The 23,498-nt window shown below is 41.1% G+C and overlaps 3 protein-coding genes across 3 annotated transcripts in view; 1 reads left to right on the forward strand and 2 right to left on the reverse strand.

The window, feature by feature from the left end:
• Window positions 1-8,531: 8,531 nt before the first annotated feature.
• Window positions 8,532-8,980, reverse strand: LOC129238798 (transmembrane protein 203). Its single transcript, XM_054873987.1, has one exon. The coding sequence runs from the start codon at window positions 8,978-8,980 to the stop codon at window positions 8,561-8,563; it is 420 nt and encodes a 139-aa protein (XP_054729962.1). The 3' UTR covers window positions 8,532-8,560.
• Window positions 8,981-8,982: 2 nt separating this feature from the next.
• On the reverse strand, window positions 8,983-16,745 carry LOC129238800 (ribonuclease P protein subunit p20). Its single transcript, XM_054873988.1, has 3 exons — window positions 16,555-16,745; window positions 9,160-9,328; window positions 8,983-9,096 (listed from the first exon to the last, which is right to left on the reverse strand). The coding sequence occupies exons 1-3, from the start codon at window positions 16,651-16,653 to the stop codon at window positions 9,002-9,004; spliced, it is 363 nt and encodes a 120-aa protein (XP_054729963.1). The 5' UTR covers window positions 16,654-16,745; the 3' UTR covers window positions 8,983-9,001.
• A 4,159-nt stretch (window positions 16,746-20,904) lies between these two features.
• The window catches only part of LOC129237945 (DEAD-box helicase Dbp80), a 61,517-nt gene continuing 58,923 nt past the window's right edge, over window positions 20,905-23,498 (forward strand). The window contains exons 1-2 of the mRNA XM_054872945.1: window positions 20,905-21,093; window positions 21,144-21,211. Coding sequence (XP_054728920.1) covers window positions 21,046-21,093; window positions 21,144-21,211 — 116 coding nt within the window. The 5' untranslated portion in view covers window positions 20,905-21,045. The remainder of the gene's footprint in view (window positions 21,094-21,143; window positions 21,212-23,498) is intronic.

Here is a 23,498-nt window from a genome sequence, read left to right on the forward strand (position 1 = left end):
CCAACTAGGAGTATCACTTGAAATTTATTTTACTATTTTACAAGCATATGAAAGAAGCATTTTTATCCCAATAATTTTTTTTCAATCAAATTCAAAATTATCTCCCAATCCAGCTATAAACATAGTTAAACCAGATAATAAAAGTAACCCTTCAACATAGTCAAAAATCACATTATAATAATACATTAAAACGAATTAATAAAATAAAAAATTCCAGCATTTACAAGTGTAGAAGAATGAAACAATACAGAAACAGGAGTAGGTGCAGCTATTGCAGCAGGAGTGTGACCTCTCTTTCTCATAGCAGCTAATATAATTAATACTATAATACAAAAATTTCTATCTCAATTCTATTCTAATCAAAAGTCTGTATACCAAGAGTCTCAGAAACAGCTAACTTACAAATCTACTCATAAATTATTTTCAGTTTTGTTTGAAATTTCGCTTGTTAACAATGGAGTGGGGAGTAAAGGAAATCGTTTTGCAGTGTGGTAAAAATGGAAGTGAGTTTTACGAATTGCTGAAAAAACTTAATATTTCGAGATTGTTTGTTTACCGCACGATCAATCGTTTTTCTCAAACGCATGAAGTCACAGACAGAAAAAGAAGTAGTCAACCGCGTGGTTCGACCCAGTCAAGTCATAAAAGCCGTTCGAGAAAAAATTCGCAGAAATCTCTCTAGAAAGTGAAATGAATGTATTGACCAGAAACATGTCAAGACTAATTAGAGATGACTTCCCCATGAAAGCCTTCCGTCGCCAACTGGTAATCTTTTGACAATGCGCTTGTTGAAAGTTAGACTCGATAGATGCAAACAGCTTCTTCGGTGGACGGCCATCAAGATATTATTTTGATAGATGAGATAATTTTCACTGTTGAAGAAATTTTTAATAAGCAAAACGACAAAATCTGTGCTAAAACTTCTAAAGGCGCAAAGAATGTTTCAAGGGTTCAGAGGGCCCACCATCCAGCTTCCGTAATGGTTTGGTGGGGAGTGTGTTGTAAAGGAGTTACATCTCTTCATTTCTGCGAAAAAAGCGTCAAGGTCGGGCCAAAAGCATACCAGGAGGAGGTCTTAGAAGGCATTGTGAAGCAGTTGAGCAGTACTCTCTTCAACGGAGAGCGTTGGAACTTCCAGCAAGATTCCGCTCAAGCCCATAAAGCAAAAACCACCCAACAGTGACTAAAAAGCAATATTCCTTGGTTCATAGTCACAAAAGATTGATAGTCTGGAAGTCCAGATCTGAATCCATTGGACTACAGTTTGTGGAGAGAACATAGTCTGTCGAAGACCTCATAGAAATTTGAGGAGTCTCAAACAATCTTTAGTTCGAGTAGCGACGTGAATATTCATTGGATCCATGTGTGCTACACAAGCTGATGGCCTAATCGTTTGAAGGCTTGTGTAAAGGCAAATAGTGACCATTTCGAACGAAAATTACATATTTTACTATTTACATGATTAAATAAAACTAACTTCATTAAAAAAAAGTATTGTAATTTCATATCTATAACGGATTTCACTTCTAACAGAACTTATGGCAGGACTATATATATATGTATATACATAATTGGCGCTTACACTGGCGCTTGGCCGAGCTCCTCCTCCTATTTGGGGTGTGCGCCTTGATGTTGTCCCACAAATACAAATAAGTCAAAAACTTGGGGCAGTACACATACCAATCCGAGAGGTCGGCTGGTTGAGAACACCGTTGCAGCGCTGGACTTTGTTCTTCTGAACACTCCTGGCGTATATACGCACGACTGCGTGCATATTGACGAAGCGAATGCAAAAACCCTGGCGGAACAAGTTGCCTCTCAAATGGAAGCCTGCTGTGACGCAACCATGCCCAGGTGCGGGGTCGGTAGGCTCAAACAACCAGTTTATTGGTGGACCGATGAAATTGCATCAATCCGGAGGAAATGCCTAATGGAAAGGAGAAAGGCACAAAGAGCACGGCGCCGTTCATCGTATGAAGAATTTTATGCATCCTATAGGGTGGGCCATGTAAAATTTGCTTTTTGAATGGCCCTAAAAAAAAAAGTAATCAATACTTTTTCAAACTTTTTTTTTATTTTAAAGATTGAACATTGTCATTTATGAATGAAAAATAATATCGCTCAAATGACTGCCATGACTGGCTTTACAGTAGGCCATTCGGTCAACCCAATTTTTAAGCACATTTTCGATTGTTTGGGCTCCAATTTCATGAATGGCAACTTCAATTTCGTGTTTTAAAGCAACAATCGTCTCTGGATGGTTCGCATAGCATTTGTCCTTAACGGCTCCCCACAAAAAATAGTCCAACGTGCTTAAATCACAGTTCCGAGCCGGCCAATTGATATCAGAATTCAAAAACGGTATCCAAAAGTTCGAGTGTAACTTTGGCAGTGTGACAAGTTGCACCGTCCTGTTGAACCCAAATGTCGTCCATGTCATCCTCTTCAATTTTTGGAAACAACATCGTTGAGCATGCACGGTAATGCTCACCATTTACTGTAACCGCGGCTCCTAGCTCATTTTCGAAAAAAATGGCCCGATGATGCCGCCAGACCAAAAACCGCACCAAACAGTAACTCGTTGTGGATGCATTTGCTCCTCTACAGTAACGTGTGGATTTTCTGAGCCCCAAATCCGACAATTTTGCTTATTGACGTAGCCACCGATGTGAAAATCAGAAAATAAGAAGAAGACTCACCACTTCGGAAATAGGTTTTCAATATTTCCCAATTTTGTTCAAGCGTATAGCGTCCCATTTCGTAAATGTCAAACCTTTAAGTAAATTATGAACACATTTGACATGCCATTTGTGTTACCATTCTCAAAAAAATAGGTGGTTCAAAAAGCAAACGCTATATGGCCCACCCTGTATAAAGCTCGTAAACGCGATCCGAAGCTAGCAATCCAGCAAAGCAAAATTAAAAGCTTTAGAAAATTTATCCATGGGGCCTAGCGTATAAAACTGACATGCGGTAAGTGAAGGGACCGCAATATCCTCAACCCACGTGCCCACTGCTATTACAACAAGTGGTATTAATGCTCTTCCCGCCCCAGAAAGACAGTGATAACTCAGCGGACAAATACGACTTAGAGCCGAGTATACCTCCGGTAACAACAGATGAAGTGCTAGGTACACCGAACCGTATTAAAGACAGAAAGGCCCCAGCGCCAGATGGTATACCTAACGCTGCGTTTAAGACAGCTGTACATACGAAACCACACCTTTTTGTGAATCTGTACGAAACTTGTCTTAGAGAGGGAACTTTCCCAAATAGATGGAAGATACAACGACTCGTGCTGCTCCTCAAAGCAACCTGATGAACCATCAGCATACATACCGCTTTGCATGCTCGATACTGTGGGAAAGGTATTCGAACATATCATATGCGACCGGCTACAAGTCTATCTCGAATGCCCATCTGGTCTATCGGACAATTTTCGAAAGGCGAGGTCAACGGTAGATGCAATCAGGACTGTGACAGACATTGCGCACGAAGCAATCAGTGGTGGGCACTTGCATATGTAGTACTGCGCTATCATTACACTGGACATCAAAAATGCATTCAACTCTGCAAAGTGGGGGACATTTTAATGTCTCTCAAAGAACTAAGTGTACCGGGTTACCTACTGCGCATAACTCGTAGTTACTTCATCAACAGAATTCTGCAATACGATACAGACTGGCCAAAAAACCTACCAAATCACTGGTGGGGTTCCCCAAGGATCTGTCCTTGGTCCAATACTTTGGAATGTCATGTACGACGGGGTCCTCAAACTAATACTATTGTAGGCTATGCAGATGATATTGCGCTTATAGTTACGGATAGACACATAGACCAGCTGGAAGCAAAAAGCAATGACGCAACGCAAGGGTTGGCAAAATCCGGATTGGAATTGGCAGTCCAAAAAACCGAGGCGGTACTCATCAGCGGCGGGGAAAAAAGGAGGAAATAAAACTACGTATAGGCACCCATGAAATACTCTCTAAGGAGTCGATTAAGTATCTTGGCGTGATAATATACAGGCGACTTAGCTACAAGCAGCACCTATCTGCAGCAAGCGCAAAAGCTGATGCTATCAATGGAGCGCTTACACGAATGTTGCCTAATATTCCAGCATACAATACGCAGCACAGGTACTTCGCCGAAGTGCAATAAGGGTGGCTTGTGGCTACAGAACGGTCTTGAGAGACTCAATAGGCGTTATCGCGGGCAAACTACCAGCCGACATTAGAAGAAAAAGCTGAAGAGAGACTGCATGCGATTCTCAGCAACTACTGCACCGTGTGCTTGTGTTGTTTTATCTGCTGCTTTCACAAATGCAACGAATGCGATTATGACTCCTGCGTCGTCTATGCCAGTTACATTTCGAGCTGACAATACTGAAATTCCTATTTTGGCTGATAGAAACATTGTTGCTAGCAATGCAGCTCGCCCCCTTCGATCACAAATGTTGCAACTGCCTCTTTAACGTCATGTGCTTTTTCTACGTTGTTGTTGTTGTAGCAGCTGCATCGTCTCCGCCTGCTACATCTCGTGCTGATAATACTACTATACCCATTTGTTGTGATAAATGTGTTGCGCTGATGTTGGCTCATCTTCGTTAACGTCTTTTATCAATGCCGCCGAAACCATGACGATATCTTTGGGAAATGTTAATGCTCCCAGTTTTTCTTCTTCGATGCAATCTGCGGCGTTTGCCATGGTTGCTGAAAATGTGAGCTAATTTCTCCTGCTGACAATCTAATACTGGTTGGATCCATGTAGAGAAAAACCTCGTAAAAATCTCTGAGTTGTTGGTTTGCACTCAAGTACCAATTCGCAAGTGGTATATCGTAAAAAGTGGCTACATCTTACCTTCAATCTTTGCGGATAATATAATTGATTCAAAACAGAGGTGTTATTTTGATATTCAAAGAAAAATGCTATTTTTTAATATGAATGATCGGATGTTTATTTCATTATAAAGAGGAAGGTATGCCGTTAATAGTGGAAAATAACATCAGGCAAATGACCACCATGACGACTCTTATAGGACAATATCTTTTTCATGAAATTTTCCATAATAGAATTGCAAAGTGGTTGCCCTATGTAATCGATAGCCTCACGAATTGCACCTTTGAGGTCTTGAATAGATCCTGGGCTTTTGGTGTACACCTTCTCTTTCAGGTGTCCCCAAAGAAAAAAAGTCAGAAGGTGTTAAATCACAAGATCGCGGTGGCCAATTTTGAACATCTCTTCGAGAGATAACACGCTTCGGAAATTTTTCCCGTAAAAGATCAATGGTTTCGTTGCTTGTATGGCACGTAGCGCCGTCTTGTTGAAAACAAACGTTGTGCAGATCAATACCATCCAATTTCGGCCACAAAAAATCGTTCATCATCTCTGGATAGCGCAATCCATTCACCAATAACACCTGTTATTAGAAAACTGTTTATTTCTTATGTTGTTCGGTGTTAGTAAAGCAATAAACTCCGCCTGTTACTTCCAAACAAGTTAATTTTAAGCCTTGCGTTTCGCCGGATCTTTGGCCCGCTAACGTAACTTACGCCCTTTTCGTTTTTTAGAAAAAAAGGAGGGTCAAGAAATAACATCGCAAGTAGTTCCAAAACTGTAAGCAGTTCAAGTGAACTGTGGGTATACTTTGAAAATGTTTCAAGGCTTCGTTCGAAATTCTAGTCTATATATGGACTACGCCGTTATTGTACATGTTGAGACCTGGCTAACTTTGATTTCTTCTTCCGCTTTGCTTGAAAATAGTGATACTCTTTTGGACCAACTGTGTGTCTACGAGTGTGGATCTTCGTCAACTGGATCACTGTTTTTGGTCGTTTCTTACATTTCGCCCAATAGCTGTGACAAATTGTACTGCTCAATTGCTGATAACGTAATTTCTCTAGGTCATAAGGTAGGGGATAATAATTTATGTTTCTATGTGGCTTTAACTTATTTAATAATGTACGTTGGTCATGTTCATGGGGCAGAGGGGATTCCGAACCCCAAAGCCTCCTCACTTATGGAAAGACGGACGGAATCGCCTTCTGTAACTAGCTCGATCTGAGGGCAATACGAGTAGAGGCGAAAGGGGTTCGGAGCAAACTTCGAGCATTGTCTCAGAGGGTGTGAGTGGGAATCCGCCGCACATTTGTAAGCAGCAGCATGCGGAACCGCTTGCTGCTCCTGATGAGATAGGGCTGGAGGGGATGGCCAGCACTAGGGGTTCTCCCCAAGCTTCCCGGGGGCTTCGGGAACTTCTCTTCAAAGGTCCTTTGCTAGGATTGAACGGCAGCCAGGATAGAGCAGGAGAACCTTATCTGATCAGCGCATAGCTACCAAGATCCTGGAATGGTACGGTGCCCAAAATACTTAACAGGTGCCTGAGAAGTACCTACGGACGCTTGAGTGGACCCGGATGGTACTTAGTGGTATAGAGAAAGGCTGCACGAAAAGGGAAGGAGCGGAAGCACCGCCAATGGAATCGGCAGTCAAGCGGCAACGCTCTCAAGAGGAGGAAACACACCTCTTGAAGAAACCTGAAACTGGTGGACGACTGCCGAAATCATTTAGCAAAGTCGCTAAGCAGGCGGGATTTATCACTCTCGGGGTTGCCGACGACAGGGGAGACTGTGCCATTTCCAGGGAAGAATGGAAGAAAGTGGCGTCGCCTTTGCAGTCTTCATGGAGGTGATAAAGGACCTTGGACCTTCATCGTGCTGTGAGAATGCCGGGTGGTACTATGACACTTTTAAGTGTATTAATATATGTGCGCCGACGAGCGCATGGTGAGGATACTGACCTCAGGGTGTTGGAGAAGATTATTGAAGATGAATATTCTTCAGAACTCTAAGGCAGCATCCGCCAATTAACTACCCCATCTTGAGCAAGGTGGAGTCGACGTAGTCTTGATCCGGGAGCCGTGGCTGAGCAGTAGCGGTATTTCTGGATCAATACGAAAAACTACTTACTAATGGTGCAGAGGGGCCAAGGTAAACCTAGATCCTGTATACACATCAGGAAAGAAATAAAAGGATTTATTTTGCTTAATTTCGGCAAGGAGGACATTGTCACCATAAACGTGGAGAGTACTCCGGGAGACTCTGGCTGGTCTCAGCCTAAACGGCGTAAGACGATGAAATGGAGCCACCTCCGATGTTGCTAAGGGAGGCCCTAGCTGAGGCGAGATGAAGAAAAACCGGTTACATCATTGGTTGCGACGCAAATTCCAACACACAAGTTGGCGTAGTTCGGACATTAATTCAAGTGGTTGATTTTATTCTTAGTGAAGGCTTGGTTTTTTGTAATAGGTGTAAGGACCCCATTTTCGCTACTGCGGTCAGGGAGGAGATGCTTGTCCTCACCGTAGTCTCTTCTTCACTGACGTTTCGAATATCTGAGTGGAGGGTGCCTTAGGATCACGGATTGGGACCAATACTGCAGAAATCTAGGGAAAGCGAAGAGAGACTCGTGGAGGAGATTCTGCGAAGGTGTGGAAGGCTGTTATGAGTCCGCGAGACGTATTCTTTTAAGGAGTTTCACACCTATGGAGTACTCGAGGGATGGATCGGGGTGCTGGACTATGAGCAGCGAGAATTCGCTCACCTTGATTCTCGACGCTCATTTTTCGGTAAACCCAAACTTGAGCAATATCAACTGAGATAGTGTGCAAAACATTTCTTGTACACATAGCTGCTTGCTGAACAAGCGCCGACTGGCTAGGGCGATTGACTCTTTCAAGCACTTTAAGTCACACGGCCCTGATGACATTATACCTACTACAACAAAGATGGAACTATGTGAGAACTACTTTCATACCCATGGCAGATAAAATCTCACTTGTATCCCCAGCCAATCAGCCTCTGATCGTTCTTGATAAAAGCCTTGGAGAGGTTGATTGATCTGCACTTAAGAAGTTTGATCCCTATAAAATTTGGTTAGCTATCCTTATCGAACATTGTCCGTTAGGTGTCCATACGTTGAGACTCGTAATGGCTCAAGTAACCTTTCTGCAGAAGCTGTCTGGAGGACGAGGTGAAATCATCTCAGCACCTTCTTTTCAGTTGTTCTGCTCTCATTGTGCAAAGGTTTAGACATCTGGGCTCTCAGTTTTTTGCTACACCGGCGGATATGCGGGTTTAAATATCACACATCTGGTGAAATTCATCAGTTGCTTGAAGCGATTAATACGAACGTAAATCGCCTATTTTTGTCGTCATCCTCTAGTGCAAATACCTTCTTGCTCTTTCTTCCACCTGCCTGGTTCCTCACTCTTCTCATTTCCCCTCATTTCGTATTTGGAATAGGAATATAAATAAATAAGTATTTGATATAATTCATTATATTCTCAATTCTCAATTTAAAATGTTTGGAGAAAAATTACATTACCAGAACATAATTAATCCCAATTAGAAAATATGTACAAGGAATTGAAAAAGTAATCAATTTGTTGCTGAAGACTGAAGAAAAATATTTAATATGGGTGTACAAGTGTAGCCTTGTTTTCATATTGCAAGTGAGTGAAACTAACATACATATGTAGTGAAAGAAATACATAAGAATTTTATTATGAGTTCGGTATTTGACAAGCTCTTATTGCCACCAACTGCAGCAAAACAAAAAGTGGTGAAAAAACTTCGCTATATTCTAATTCAGTTTGTTCAGATAATTTTAAGCATAATAAATATTTAAATATTGCAATTAACACGAGAAAATACGAGCTCCACATAACTCTATGGAGTGCTTTTCGCTTGTTGTCCGAGTCAAGATACATTCGAATGCCTACAATTACACAGAAGTATGCATTAAAAATATCAATACAAAATAAGGGACTGAAGGTGGTAAACCAATCGATCACTGAATTTGTATAAGTTCCAGATATCTTAAATGCTAATACCACAGTAAAGGTAAGCATTCCACATAGGTTTATTAATATTTCAAATTCCGTAAGACCAAGCCAGCGTACAATCTCCGATAATTTAAACATATCCAAGCAAATTGAACTTTATTAAGACATATGTCGCGTGAGCCTAACATGTACAGCAGAATTGCTTCGTTTCTTTAAGGCAACGTCTCCCTCTTCATGTAAAGGATGAGATTCATCTGAAGGTAATATTAAAAACAATTACAACGATATTTCGATTCAACGATTAAAGTTTTACTTACCAATCAAATGAATAGTTGAAGTATGAATTGAGTATGATAAGCTCAGGTCCGATTTCTTCACTAGATGTAAGACTAAGTTTAAGCAACGGCTAATTGAACTTCCTAGGCAATGTATAAATATTTCTTTTCCTCCTAAATTGAAAATATTCGTGCAGTGCTTAACTTGTGCCTGTAATTGAAAGGTGAATTTAGAACTTATATACTCCTGAAACCTTTATTCAAATATGAATGTATGACTTATAAAATAACATATTATATTAAATCAATGAGATGCATCAAGGATGTAAATAAAATATTATGAAAAGACTTCCCAAATAAAATATGCTGCTTGGGAGCAGCATATAACTGTGTGTGTCTCCGTTTGTGGAACATGAAAATTGGCCCAATTCGAAGATGTTTTCAAGCCAAGCAAATTTTTTCTTGCCAATCGCTCTTCTTCCTTTGATTTTTCCTTTTTTCGGCAGCTGTTATATGCCCGAAATAAGCGATTTTTGTTATTTTTATAGCTGTGGAGGTCAGGCGAGAAGGTCCAGGGGGCCTGTTGACACAATTTAGCGATGTTTTTGGGATTTGAATTCCCAGGTTATACAGTGATGAAATGCACTTTCGTATAGCGGACTTTATCTTGTATGTACGTTTGTGTTTTGAAGCAGTCTTCAAGGTATTAAAAAGAAGCCTATTGGTGGTGGTCAAAAGCTTCGGGATTAGCCTAAAGTTGAGACTTTTGTATCTATCAGGGATGGAGGGTAGGCCCGCCTCGTAAAGTATGCACTTAGTAGGAGATGTTGGAAAGGCGTTAAGGCTTCTACGAACTGCGGTATGGTAAGGCTTAAGGCTTGTTTAGTAATTTTAGGTTAGAGATTGCGCAATTGCCCTACATAGCCAGTCCATAGTCTATTTTTGATACTAATAAAGCTCTAGTTATATTAATGAGGGTATTTGTGTGGATATGAAGGTGCTTAGATGAGAGGTATTTGATGATGTTAAGTCGGGTAGTACGATTATTCCTGAGGTACAGACAATGTTCTCTAAAAGTGTATTTGTTTTCGAATACAATACCAAGTATCTTGAGCGTATTAGCCTCAGCTATATTTGTATTATGATGATTAATTTGTATTTGTGGGCATCGTCTCTTCCGGCAGATATGCAGTGTCTGGCATTTGCTGTATGATACAATTGCTCCCGAAAGTTTGCTCCAGGAGCTAATATCGTCAAGCAGCTTTACGAATATTGATTGTACTTTATTGATGTCTTTGACTTTTGTGTAAAAGAAAGCATCGTCAGCATATATCCGGAAGTACAAACTTTTTTGTTTGGAGGCAATTTTATTTATTTCCTCGAAAGCTATAATAAAAGAGTACCACTGAGAAGGGAGAGTCTTGGGGTATACCGTTTTCAAGGCGGTGCATTGAGGAAGGTACACCATTGATTTTAATTTGAAATGTACGATTCGCTAAGAATAACTTTATCAACTGGTAAATTTTCGGGCAAATATGCCACGCTGCAAGGTGTTCAAGAACAACATGGACTCCAATGCGGTCAAAGGCCTTTTCAAAATCTGTCGATAGTAATATTAAGTGGTTTGCTGATGAGAGAGTATCTGCTATGTAGAGTTGCAGGGGAATAAGACCTTCCACGGTGCTGTGGTGTTTTTGAAAGGCAACTTGATTAGGACTCACAAATCCGTTTTTTGTTATGAACCACATAAGCCGTTTTGCTATCATTTTTTCAAATGATTTCCTAAGCAAGAGAGAAGTGATATGGGTCTGTAGCTATCGAGGTGATTGGTGGGCTTATTCGTTTTGGAAATTGGTATCACGTCGGCTGACAGCCAAGTGTGAGGGTATTTACCAGTTTTAAACATGTCGTTGTAGAGTGATAGAAGAGTGCTTTTGCAGGAGCTGGGAAGATTGCGTAGCAAGGGGTAAGATATCCTGTATCTGCCTGGAGTTTCCCTTTTGCATGCTGGAGTGAAGTTTTTGGTTCAATATGGCTAAAATCAGTTTCCAATGCAAGGGCATCGCTTGTTAGCTGTCTCGGAAGGTACGACTGTTGCAGAATTATTCTTTTTTTATTAAGATTTTCTGAAAGGAAATTGAAGTCACTTGAATATTCTGACCAAGCTTTAGTGAACGTGTTAGCAATGTCTAGGGAATTGGTTATTAATCCGGTTGAGAGTTCTATGGAACTAAAGGGATACCCGTAAGCGCTTTGATAGAGAACCACTTTTTTTTGTGTGTTGAAGTCGGGTTAATTTCTTTAGTGAAAGTTGCTATTGATGCTTTTTTGGCTTCTTTGACACGTTTTTTAAAGAGGGCGTTGGCTTTCTTGTAGGCAATTAGAATACGGTTGGAAGGCAAAAATTTGTAGGTTTGCCAAAGGGATTGTTTACTTGTTCGAAGATTATTAAGGCCTTGATTTCACCATGCGGAATAACTTTTTAATTGGGAAAAATTCCTCTGAGGTATAGCTTCATTGGCTGCTGATTTATTGGTTTTAGTAATTTTTGCTGCGAATTGATGAACGTTGGTGGAGCTACAATCAGAGAAATTTTTTCACACAAGAGTTGATATTGATTCCACTCTGCGGCATCCGTTTTAAATTTGGGAGATTTATTAAGGTCACATATGGTTAGTCTTGTTTGTATTGCACAGAAAATAGGATAGTGATCACTGCCATATAAGTATTTTAGAGTATGCCAATTACATCTGGGGCGTAACTGTACCTTCACTATTGTAAGATCAATGAGTGTGGAAAAGTGCGTTGGCTACTCGTTGTTCGAAATAATGAGATTTTTTATTACGGCCACATTTTCGATGGTGGTGCCGCGATCATTTGATTTAGGCGAGCCCCAAAAGGGGCTCCAAGCATTGAAGTCCCCGAGCAGGATACGTGGACTTTGGGAATGTGATAAAAGTGTGAAAATGTCATTTTCGGAAAATGATTGGCTGGGCGGTATGTAGGTGTTTATTATTGTAAAAGGAGGTGATGCGCTGAATTCTATGACTATGGATTGTGGGGTACTAGTTTGAAAAATTACCCTGTGTGGGATATTTCGTTTCACGAGTATGGCTACCCCTTGTTTGAATGGGGTTATTATCTGTTTAGTGTGATACGAAATGTGGGTTTCTTGTAGACATATTATATTAGGATTTGTGTCTTGAATTAAGCTTAGTTCATTTTAATTATTAAAATAACCTTAAATGTTCCACTGTGCAATTAAGAAAGATATAAGAAAAGAAAAAAAAGAAAAAAACAAGAAAGAAAAAAATTATAATAATAATAATTTAAGAGAAATCAAGAAAATATAAAGAGCGTAAGAGGCGACTTTTAAGTATGAATGTTAAGTATAGTATTATATATCTACTTAAGTATATAAATGTATATTATTAAAATAGTTTGGGCTTAAAAATATAAATGTATGAATGAATATTATTTGTTGGTTGTACATATAATTGGGTATTTTGTTTTTAAGTATTCTTCGATTGAGAGTGGTTGCGTGCCACTTGTTGGCCTGCGCAGTTGGCGCAAAATGTTCTTATACAGGCTTCCGGGTCGTGGGGAGGAAGGTTGCATGAGACACATAATGGAGTGTTGCGACAATGCTTCTGCGTACGACCGAGCTTTTGGCAGCTTTTGCACCTCATTGGGCTGGGATAATAAGGACCTACATATATGTTAATCCATGTTATATTAATTCTGTCTGGATAGCTATACTATCGAAGGTTAATAGTACAACACCAGTGTACTGTGATTTCCCTTGGACTACACGTTGAAACTTGTACACATTAGTCACGTTATACTCTTTTAGTCCCTCTACGATCACGTCTTCGGATGCATTACGCAATAAAGGTGCGTACACTGTTCCCTTCACACTATTAAGGTTTTCGTGGTAGCTGACGGTAATGATACATATTTCAGTTAGGATTTTCGTGTCCAAGAATTTTTTGCAATGGTCTGATTTTTAAGTAGAAGTATCAGACTTCCATCTGCGTTTGGTATGATATATCTTTGCATATAATAAGCAAAGCTTGTGAACGGCAAAAATTGAGTAGCTTGAGGAAGTTTTTCTAAGTCTGTAGTTTTAATTACCACAAATTTAGAATCGTTTTTTTTTTGTTAATGGGAGTTCTGAGAACTCTTCGGAAAGGTTTTTTCGTTGAACTTTTTTCCGTTCTGCACGATTAGTAGGAGATAACAGGGCGAACCTGTTATTGCCAAGTTTGTGGCCCGTGAGGGCCATTATGCACTTAAATAATTTGTTGATTAATACACAGTAGATTTTTTGGTGCAGTAGTAAATTGGATTGGGATGCCGCCTAGTAAACTAGCCCGGTCTAGTGTACCGTACCCCACTAGACCTGTTTTGGATCGATATCGATATCTCTTTCCATCTAAAACCACGTTTAAAATCATTTTAATTGGAATTCGATATGAAACATCTAAATAAGAATTAAAAAAAGGAGCTTAAATTTATGGAGCTCGAAGACTACGAAGGCTTTATTTTTACGCAGAGCGCCCATCTGCGGTTACAGGCACCCAAACCATCACCTATAGCGGATACTGCCTCCTGGTGGCCAATCGATGACTCAAATTCTCGTATGAACGGTCGGTCAGTCAAATAAACCCTATCCTTTTGGGAGGTTTCGAATTGCTAAATTCGAAAAATTTTCTCGTCAGGAAACACAATGTTCGGAAATTTACTGCTTTCGGCCAAGCGAAGTAACTCTTTCGCTTTCTCAAGTCCGACTTGTTGCTACTTTGGTGTGAGATTATGCGCCTTTTTTAATAAAACATATATATATGTATATGTATATATAGGTATATATATATATATGTATATATATTAGGTTAGGTTAGGTTAAATGGCTGCCCTAGTTAAAGGGCTCACTTGGACAAATGTTAAGAAATTCGTCCGTTGTGGTGCCATACATGGGAGAGGAGAAAGGAGATGGGAAGGAAGAAGGAGCCTTGGGATTAGATACGATGATGACCATACATTTTACGACGGCGCCGACGGGGGCTGATTTGCGTTCGTAGTTAGCCGTAACAAGCTACTAATGAACTTCACCAAATTTATGATATTTACACCGGCTATATCCGCAGGCGTAGCGAAAAAGTGAGAGCCCAGATTTCTAAGTCTTACGGCGTGAATACCTAACGGGCAATGTCCGGTAAGGATGCCCACCAAATTTGAGAGCTGGGGCTTTGTTAGCCTTAGGAGTTCCCTTGAGCGTCCCCTATCTACGCGTGGCCGGAGGGATCTCGCGACCTTGCACGTTAGCGCACTAGCCCAGCACTCGCTGAGTTGACTCGAGGCCCATCTTTCCAGGAGCAGACCACAGGTTCTCAGGGGAACCAAAATTCCCTCATTTCGAAACCGTCTCCAAAGTTCCCTGTCTAGCCAGCTCATCAGCCCAGCAGTTTCCTTCTATGCCGCTGTGCCCGGGAACTCAAATGAGCCTGATGATGAAGTATTCGGATGCAATCGAGAGAGAAGCCAGACATTCCCCGACCAATCTCGAACGCACAAACAGGGGCAGACCTTTGTACCCTCTCCAGCTTCTTAACTGATACCATCTTTTCTAGCGAGTTCCACCAGACAAGGACTCCGTATAGCAAGATTGGTTTTATAATCGTGTTATAAAGCCAAAAAGTGACTTTAGGCGAGAGGCCCCATCTTTTTCCGATAGCACCCCTGCAACCATACAAGGCGATTGTTGTCTTTCTGATTCTCTCCTTAATGTTTGGCTTCCATGTAAGACCTCTGTCAAGGATGAGTCCCAGGTACTTCACCTTGTCAGAGAGCACCAACGGAGCGCCCGATTATTGAGGGGAGAAATCTTGGTATTTTGTATTTCCTCGTAAATAAGACGAGCTCCGTCTTCAGAGGATTTATCGATAGGCCGCGGTTCAATTTATAACTAGATTCAGATAACCCTGCATCAGTTCCATCAGAGTATCTAGAAACTTGCCTCTGACAATAAGTGCCACGTCATCCGCGTAGGCAATCACCTTACAGCCCCTCCCTCCAGCTTCTCCAGCAGACCGTTAAGTACGGCAAATCAGAGTAGTGGCGAGAGAACACCGCCTTGCGGAATGCCTCTGTTCACTTGCCGGCGGAGAGAGATGTCACCCCATTCTGCCACGACCGTTCTATCGGTAAGCATCGTGTGGATAAGCCTTATGAGTTCGGTTCCGACTCCTAGTTTACCTAGCGACCTGGTGATTGCCTCCGGGAGGACATTATTAAAAGCCCCCTCAATGTCGAGGAAGGCACCCACAGTGAACTCCTTCTGGTGGAGGGACACCTCGATGTCCTTAACAATTGTATGCAAAGCAGACTACCGATCTGCCTTTACAGTAAGCATACTGAGCGTACGATAAACGCCCCCGAGGAATTTCAGGAACGAGGAGAGACTGAATGGTCTGAAATCCTTAGGGGATACATGTGAAATCTTTCCTGTCTTGGCTATGAAAGTTACTCTCACAGCCCTCCAAGATCTGGGTATGTAGCCCCTATCTATGCAGCTCGCGCAGATAGGAAGAAGCCAATGACAAGATACCTCAGCAGATTTCTGCAGTTGAGCCGGTATAATGCCATCGGCCATAACATAGTGAATATTTGGAATAAAAAATCTCGCGATTTATATGCCTAGACGTACATATATAATATAAAAATAAACTAAAATTTTGTATTTTTATTCATTTATTATCTTCTAAAATGTTTTATATTGTTTATTTATAAGATTTCTGACTACACTTCCGCTTGTTGAAATAACGAAAATAGGAGAATTCTTTGTAAATTTTACAAATTTTGAAAACAAATAACTTAAAAGTATAACCCTTCGACCGGCGAGGTTAACCCTTTTTTTTAATTCATGGGCAATCAGATGAAAATTTTCCCACTGTCACTCCAGCAGCATTCCCCGTATGTAAGTATGGAGAATGTTTATGCTTCTACAACAACAAAAACAACAACCCCTTTCAATACGTGTTGCATTATACTGAATATCTCATATAATACAATGTATAAGTGCACTAGAAATCTTGTCATACAATAAACTAATGACGGGTGGATGAATTTAGTTCAATTTGTTTATACGCCTACATATGCAAGGTTATTGCTGTCTCCTCTGGATGCGATAATTTTTATGATTTCTTCCTGTTTCAATAGCCACGACTGCCCAGTTCTCAAAGTCACACTTTAGATATAATTGAGTGGGCTTAATATGTGTATTTCAATGCACTATAACGGAATAAAAGCATGCATGACGTACACCAATGTTTATAGATTTTGGGCAAATTTACCGGAAGTACATACAATAGAACCCGCTTACCATACATAAAAATTTTACCAAACTTTGGTTATATCTTTAGATTTTCCAAAACAAACCTCAAAACTTGAGTTAGATGTAATATATACATCGTGTTCGCTATTAAAAAGTTTTCGTGGAATCCTTTTCACATGAGTACCATTTTTCAAATTACCCATTTTACTAATTCCGAAAAATTTTAGCAATCAACATATTTGTTCAAACAAACTCTGTGTTGATTTTATTAAAAAAAAGTCGCTCCCTACAAAAGATCGATAAGTCAACTAACCAATGCGATTTAATTCTCCGTTTACATTTAGAGATACATGATGTATTCTTTTGTTTTGATACCTCGACTTTTATGATGACAGTGGTGTCACCTTTGCTACTATAGCGGTAAATCTTGTTGGTATTTTTGGCTGGGTTTTCCATTTCTACCACGATAAAGTTATTTATAATGTCTAAGTGTGTGGACCGTATTCAAAAATTTTAACACGCAAATATAGTCACTATATCAGCCTTTTGATTTATATCATTTTTTATATATTACAACTAAGAATTAATAGAAATATTTAACGTTAACAATGCTTCTTTTTTGCATAAGCTGGAAAAAGTACCCTATTACAGACGCTTATTTCACTTAAATACAAACATTGAAAAGTAACAAATTCACTTATAAACATTTTTTATTAATCGAAGATTCGATTTAAAGCTATTTTTACTACATAACACCATAAATTCTTTTAAAATTATATTATTACAAATGTTCTTCTAAACTTTTATAATACGGTGCAGAATAAATGTGAGGAGCGAACTGTCAAACAAACGATGAGAGAGAGAAGAACAAAGCGAAATAAGAAAAACCCAGTCAACCAAAAGCGAACAATTATTATATTAATTATAGGGGATATGTGCAATATAACCGATCTTAATGACCAGACTGATTCTTGTTTTATTTATTTTAGATAATATAAAATACATAAACATTATGAGAACAACAGTCCATAATATTGTGGTTAGAGAAAGAATTATGTTCCATTATACTGCAGTAACAGGAAGACGAATTCTATTGATTGAGGGTTATATGATGATGAGCATGTTCTTGGGCCGGAGGCCGCCGGACGTCAGCGCCCCCGCGCGAGGGAGCCACAACAACTCATAATTTTTTCAAAGATCTGGAGTTAATATTCTTCGGTTTTTTCAATAAGTTCAAAGTATACTTATTCTTACTTATGAATTTTAAAACCTTGCATAAATATTGGCTGGGCTAACAATAACGGTACTGGCCTAACGGTATTCCCATATCTATTCTGTGAAACGGCTTTTGATATTTTTACTGGAACAATTTTGTGCAATATGAATAATTATTCTGGTAAATATAAATAAATTAAGAAACAAATAGTTTAATAACATAATTTAACAGATAACGATGAACCTTCCACCAGTCGAAAAAAAGGATAAGCGCGAGTGAAATCAAATCAATGTGGAATTTGACAGGCGTAATAACCGAACTGGGAACATAAGAAAAATGCCCTTAATTCTCGGAAGAAGCAGGGCTCTTGAGGAAAACAATGTTGTGAGCAGTACATAAGACATAAATGCGGCTAAAATTGGCAAGAACAAAGTTGAGTCTTTCGTGTGCTCCAGCGGAGAGTGCAGATCCAAGAAGAACATCTCTCGTGCCACAGACAGTTGGTTTGAGAACACGTGACTAGCTCTTCCGCGTATTTATCACTTAATGTTTTGTTTTGCATACCGCACGCCTCATGAAACGGTGCAGAGCGAAGATTTTATAGGGACTGAGCGTCCTATCATCAAGAACGATATCTGACTGGTATAGCTACTGCAAGGAGGCTGTGGTAATATACCAGTGCATGTCATGTCGAATCATTCAACCATATTATTAGGAATTGTTTATGGACCTCTAAAACACATTGCTTACCATGACTCATGGCAGCCGGTTCTACGATACAGGAATCACTCAGTGTTTTCCCTACCAAGGGCTGCCGCCCCAGTGAACTAGCCTTGTCTAGTGAATAGTTTATCACCCCACCCCTTAATCAGTCAAATCCGATTTTTGCAATAGCTGGTGTCACTTTCGGAGGTGTTCCGGCCTGCGCACCACCCGTGAATGGACAACTGACTACGTTGCCCCCTGCTGCAGAGTTCTGCACCTGCAACCGCCCCCTGTGGCGCGGCCGCGCACCACCATCAGGCCGCAACAACAACAGCGCAATGCACAGCACGCCCCATGTTACAGCGGCCTTACCTGCACAACTGCAACTGGCGCTCGAGTAAAGTCGACGAGAAAGTTGACTTTATGAGCTGAAACCGTATCCCAATAGCTGCGGTCCAAGAAACCAAGCTGCTCGCTAGGTCCTCCGTGATCCCCAGGGTTGGCTAAAACGTGCACAGACATGATCGCGAGCGAGACAATGGTGGTGACCTAGCGTTTATAGTCCACCACACAGTGCAGTATCGTCTCACTGATGAAGGCATCGACCGCAGGGACAACACTTTAAAATGTCAAGGTATAGCTGTCCGGTCAGACGATGCCGAGCTCGAAATTTTTAACATATATACGCCCCCTGTCACCTGTTGCTGGCAGGATATCACCCTGCTATAGGTGCGCTCATCCGAAGTGAAAACCGATTGGTTGTAGGGAGCTTCAAAGCGCATTAACGCGCCGGGCAACTGGTAGATCAACATAAGTGGATCAAATGGGTTGAGCACCTGAAGACCTGCAATCTCACCACTGGAGTGAGTGGGCTCTGGTCCACCGTCAAGTCCCTGTCGAACCCGATGAGAAGGTGGCTATCACTTTCAACGGTTGCACTTCGTCGGACCCGAAGAGATGCGCGAGCTATTTCAGCCGACTTTTTACACTGCATCCTTCGATCGACAGATCCAAGCGTCGTGCAACCGGACGGCTGCAAAAACTGACGAACCACAGGCGCCACTTACTTTCTCCTGTGATGAGGTTGAGGAGGCCATCCACAAATCAAAATCTTCAAAACCCATTGGCCCTGACGGACTGAACGCGCTAATGCTGAAGCGCCTGAGACCTTTGGGAGTAGGATTTCTCACAAGGGTCTTCAAATCTGTACTTGGCCACTCTCATCATCATTGACAGGTGGAAGGCAGGGAGAATGGTCCCACTACTGAAACATGGGAAATCTGTCAACCCAGGAGAATCTTATCGTCCGACAACTCTCCTCTCCCCAGTAGTGAAGACACTTGAAGACCTCCTACTCCTCCTTTTCACGATACACCTGACCATAGCTCCACATCAGCATGGTTTCCGACAAGTGCATAACACCATCACTGCACTCACCGCCATAAACGCCCAGATATACCGTAGACTTAACTAAAACCGCCCATGCGAGAAGTCTGTCCTAGTAGCGTTGGACCTGATTCAGTCAGCCATTTCACGATTCCAGATGATATTATCAGTCGACACTCCCGCCACTGTTCAGAGGTGATCCGCAAACTACTTGAGCGTTCGTCACTCGTCAGTGACTTTTCCAGACCGTACATCTAAATAGAGGAAGATTAAGCAATTTGTACGGCATCAGCAAGCATTTTCTGCTGGGGTGCTACCGCAGGTTTGCCCCTTTCAGACACCTGCTTGAGCCAGAGCCTACTCCTAGGCACGTCAGGAGACACCTACTACATTACTCAGACGAGTTCCAGGACAAAACTGACAGAAATCTACTGGTCCAGACAGTATTTAGATAGTCAATAAACGACATTTATCGGGAGACCGTCTTCACCTTCTTAAGCTCCCGTCCTGCGAATGCCGTAATCGGAGACCAAACACCACCTATTGTAAATGAAGAGCTCCAGCTTCCCCGTGAGACCCGCGTAACACTGGCACAACTTCGTTCTGGATACATATGAAGGCACCCCGCACGACACTAACCACCTTTTTACATGCCCTTTAAAAGCTACTCATCTAACACTTCTCTCCCTCTGGACCCAACCTGTCGAAACGGCATGTTTCCTGGGCCTACCTTTAGATAAGCCAGACGAAGACGATCGGTGATGTACCCTACACTGACGGGGCTTCTATTTCTGTTTAAAACAATAACTACAACAACCATATATGACAATAATTTTTATCCGCGTTCGATGTTCACTCAGCAAGGGACAGCGTTAAACTAAATTGGTCAACAAATTCACACGTGTGTAGCAAAATGAGTTTAAACTGAGTGTTTGGATTTGTTTTCATATTGTGGCCTGCATAAAACACCTTTATTTTTAATGTCAGTTTTAATCTTTTAGAATTAGCCTCAAATACTGTAAAAAATGGTATGGTTGTGTATTTGATTAAAATATAAAAAACATCTCTATGTGTAAATAGGGCAGCAGCTGCTTTATGTTCAATCTCTTCAAATTTTTTTTTAACTAAGCGGACGCATTTGCCCATATGTAAATACGCTATTACTTTGGAATTACATATGGAATTTCAAATCTTCATCATGGCATTCCAAACTGGTTGGGTACTTGTTTTTTAATAACGGAGCTAAGTTTAAAGGATACAACCACGATAGTGTTAATTTCGTATTAAAATGTGTGACTGGGCTCAAAAAGCAGAAGATCAGGAAATATCGAGACTGGTATTGTGGGAGAACATTTTACAGACAATAACTAAAATATGCTTGTTTAGGTTAACACTCTGGACATCAAAACAGAAGATGATAAGGATCAGAGTGTTGAAAATGCTGATGTCGCAAGGTAAAATTATTTCTGTAGTTTTTTGTTACCTGTTTGACAGATATGTACATATGTACATCAACTCCACTTTCTCTTGATTGAAAAGTCATCTAATTTACATTCATATGTATATGGTTATATTCAAACACGTAACTGGCGCGATCAACATGCGTTGGATTTTACGCCAAGCTCTAACAATTTGTGGTGTGCGGTTTGTCGTATTACGATAGAGTGGTATACAGTTTTATACTTCCTCTGAACGGCAGATTTTGTTAAGACTTGTTATGTTGTAATACAGGTTTGGCATTGCCTACCCAGGAGCGAACGTATAAAGAATCTGGTTCAGGTCTATTATATAGATCATTCCCGGGAAATATTTAGTATAATGCAAAACGCTTTGAAAAAATGTTCACTGGATGGAGGTTTGTAAAACTGCATTTTTGAAAATATAAACTTTAATGTTTATGGAAAAACGTCGCAGGAAGAATGAACAAAAGCTGGTTTTTGGCCAGGAAGATGCAAGTATAACCTTAAAAATGTATGATGATAGGCTTCAACATGTAAACATAGATTATAATGTATTACTAAGTAAAATTAATGCAAAAAATTAGATAGAGGCTGTCATACCAAATTAGTTAATAAAAATAAACTTAAAAGTAGTATAACTGTAATGTACACAATTTAAAGTAAATATCATTTCCTATGTCAATGGCCTTGAGAAAAAATATATTTTCCCGGCATTTTTCCAGTACATTTTAAAGCAGCATGTGTTTGTACTCATAGAAACCCATTAAAACTGAGGAGAAAATAAACCAAGCCGAAGTCCCCTACGATCATTTGGCAGGCTTGAACGCCAGAGATCGTGATGCGCATTAAAGTCACCTACTACCAATCGGTTTTCTCCCCTGATGAGCGCACCAATATCAGGGAGATATCCTGCCGGGCAGCAGGTGACAGGGGGTATATAGATATTATAAATTTCGAGCTCGGCATCGCCTGACCGGACAACTATACCTTGACATTCTAAGGTGCTGTCCCTGCGGTCGATGCCTTCATCGGTGAGCCGATACTGTATGGTGGACTATGAACGCTAGGTCACCACCATTGTCTCGCTCGCGATCGTGCCTGTGCACGTTATAGCCATCCCTTGTGATCAGAGAGGACCTAGCGAGCAGCTTGGTTTCTTGGACCACAGCTATTGGGATACTGTGTCGGCTCATAAAGTCAACTATCTCGCCGACCTTACTCGTCAGTCCTTTGCAGTTATGTTGAAGAAGCTCAAAGCTTCTGGGTAAGGCTGTTGTAACACGGGGGGTGAGGGACGCGTGTGGTTGCCTACGCTGGGCCTGCTGTGCATTGCGCTGTAGTTGTTGCGGCCTGATGGTTGTGGACGGCCGCGCCACAGGGGGTGGTTGCGAGTGCAGAGTTCAGCTGCAGGGGGCAACGTAGTCAGTTGTACTCTCGCGGGTGGTGCGCAGGCCGGAACATATTCGAAAGTGGTACCAGCTATTGCGAAAATTGCATTTGACTGATGCCAGGTTCCGAGGTATTCTCTGACTTACAGAACAGACTGTGCGGGGGAGCAAGAGCTACTGGTTTGGAGCAGGAGCGAAGGGGATAGGCTGTGTTGGGGGAGTTATGTTGCTCTAATAGGCTCCTTTCCGTGGAGGTATAGGTTGTGGTGGCGGTTGGAAGTGCCGGCCTATCAGGGGGGTATTAGCCGTTGAGGCATCAGACGCCTGCTGGCGGGAGCAACACGTGGCCACATACCGTGTGGACCACTCCCTAGTAAATGCAGTTATTGTAAATATTAAATTCTACTAACTTTATTCTGCATAATTGGCCCACTTTTAACCTTCAAGCTTACACTGCCAAGGCGTTCATTGTAAGCAAGTACTCGCGTTGCGTCAAAGCGAAATCGATGCCAACACGACGTAAAAGTTCCATGGTGTTTCTTCGACTGACCTCAACACATGAGTTTTTAAAGCGAAATAGAACATTTTTTTCGAAACACGGAACAAATCCGCATATTGCCATATCCATCGTTTACAACAATACAAAAAACCGTGGATGCGAGTATAAATCCTGGCGCAACCATCAGACAGTACACAAAGTAGGAGTGAATATTAAACAACTACAACAACTAGTACACTATAGGAGTACCAACTATCCTATCCGGAATCTACCCCAACATACTCAACATAAGCTCGGCATACGAAGTAACCTCGTTTGAGCCTAACCTTTTGGGTTGTGGTGAAGTCACGGCGAAGCACAGAGGCACTTCCCATTAAGGTACTGGCCATTTCAG

Source organism: Anastrepha obliqua, chromosome 2, assembly GCF_027943255.1.
Source record: "Anastrepha obliqua isolate idAnaObli1 chromosome 2, idAnaObli1_1.0, whole genome shotgun sequence".
Taxonomy (NCBI): domain Eukaryota; kingdom Metazoa; phylum Arthropoda; class Insecta; order Diptera; family Tephritidae; genus Anastrepha; species Anastrepha obliqua.

Coding starts and splice junctions, on each gene's coding strand:
- LOC129238798 (XM_054873987.1), bottom strand. CDS start 8,980: ATGTTTAAATTATCGGAGATTGTACGCTGGCTTGGTCTTACGGAATTT.
- LOC129238800 (XM_054873988.1), bottom strand. CDS start 16,653: ATGGGTAATTTGAAAAATGGTACTCATGTGAAAAGGATTCCACGAAAA. Junction 9,329..16,554: donor CATCTAACTCAAGTTTTGAG/GTTTGTTTTGGA, acceptor TTTCAATTACAG/GCACAAGTTAAGCACTGCAC. Junction 9,097..9,159: donor TTCAACTATTCATTTGATTG/GTAAGTAAAACT, acceptor TATTACCTTCAG/ATGAATCTCATCCTTTACAT.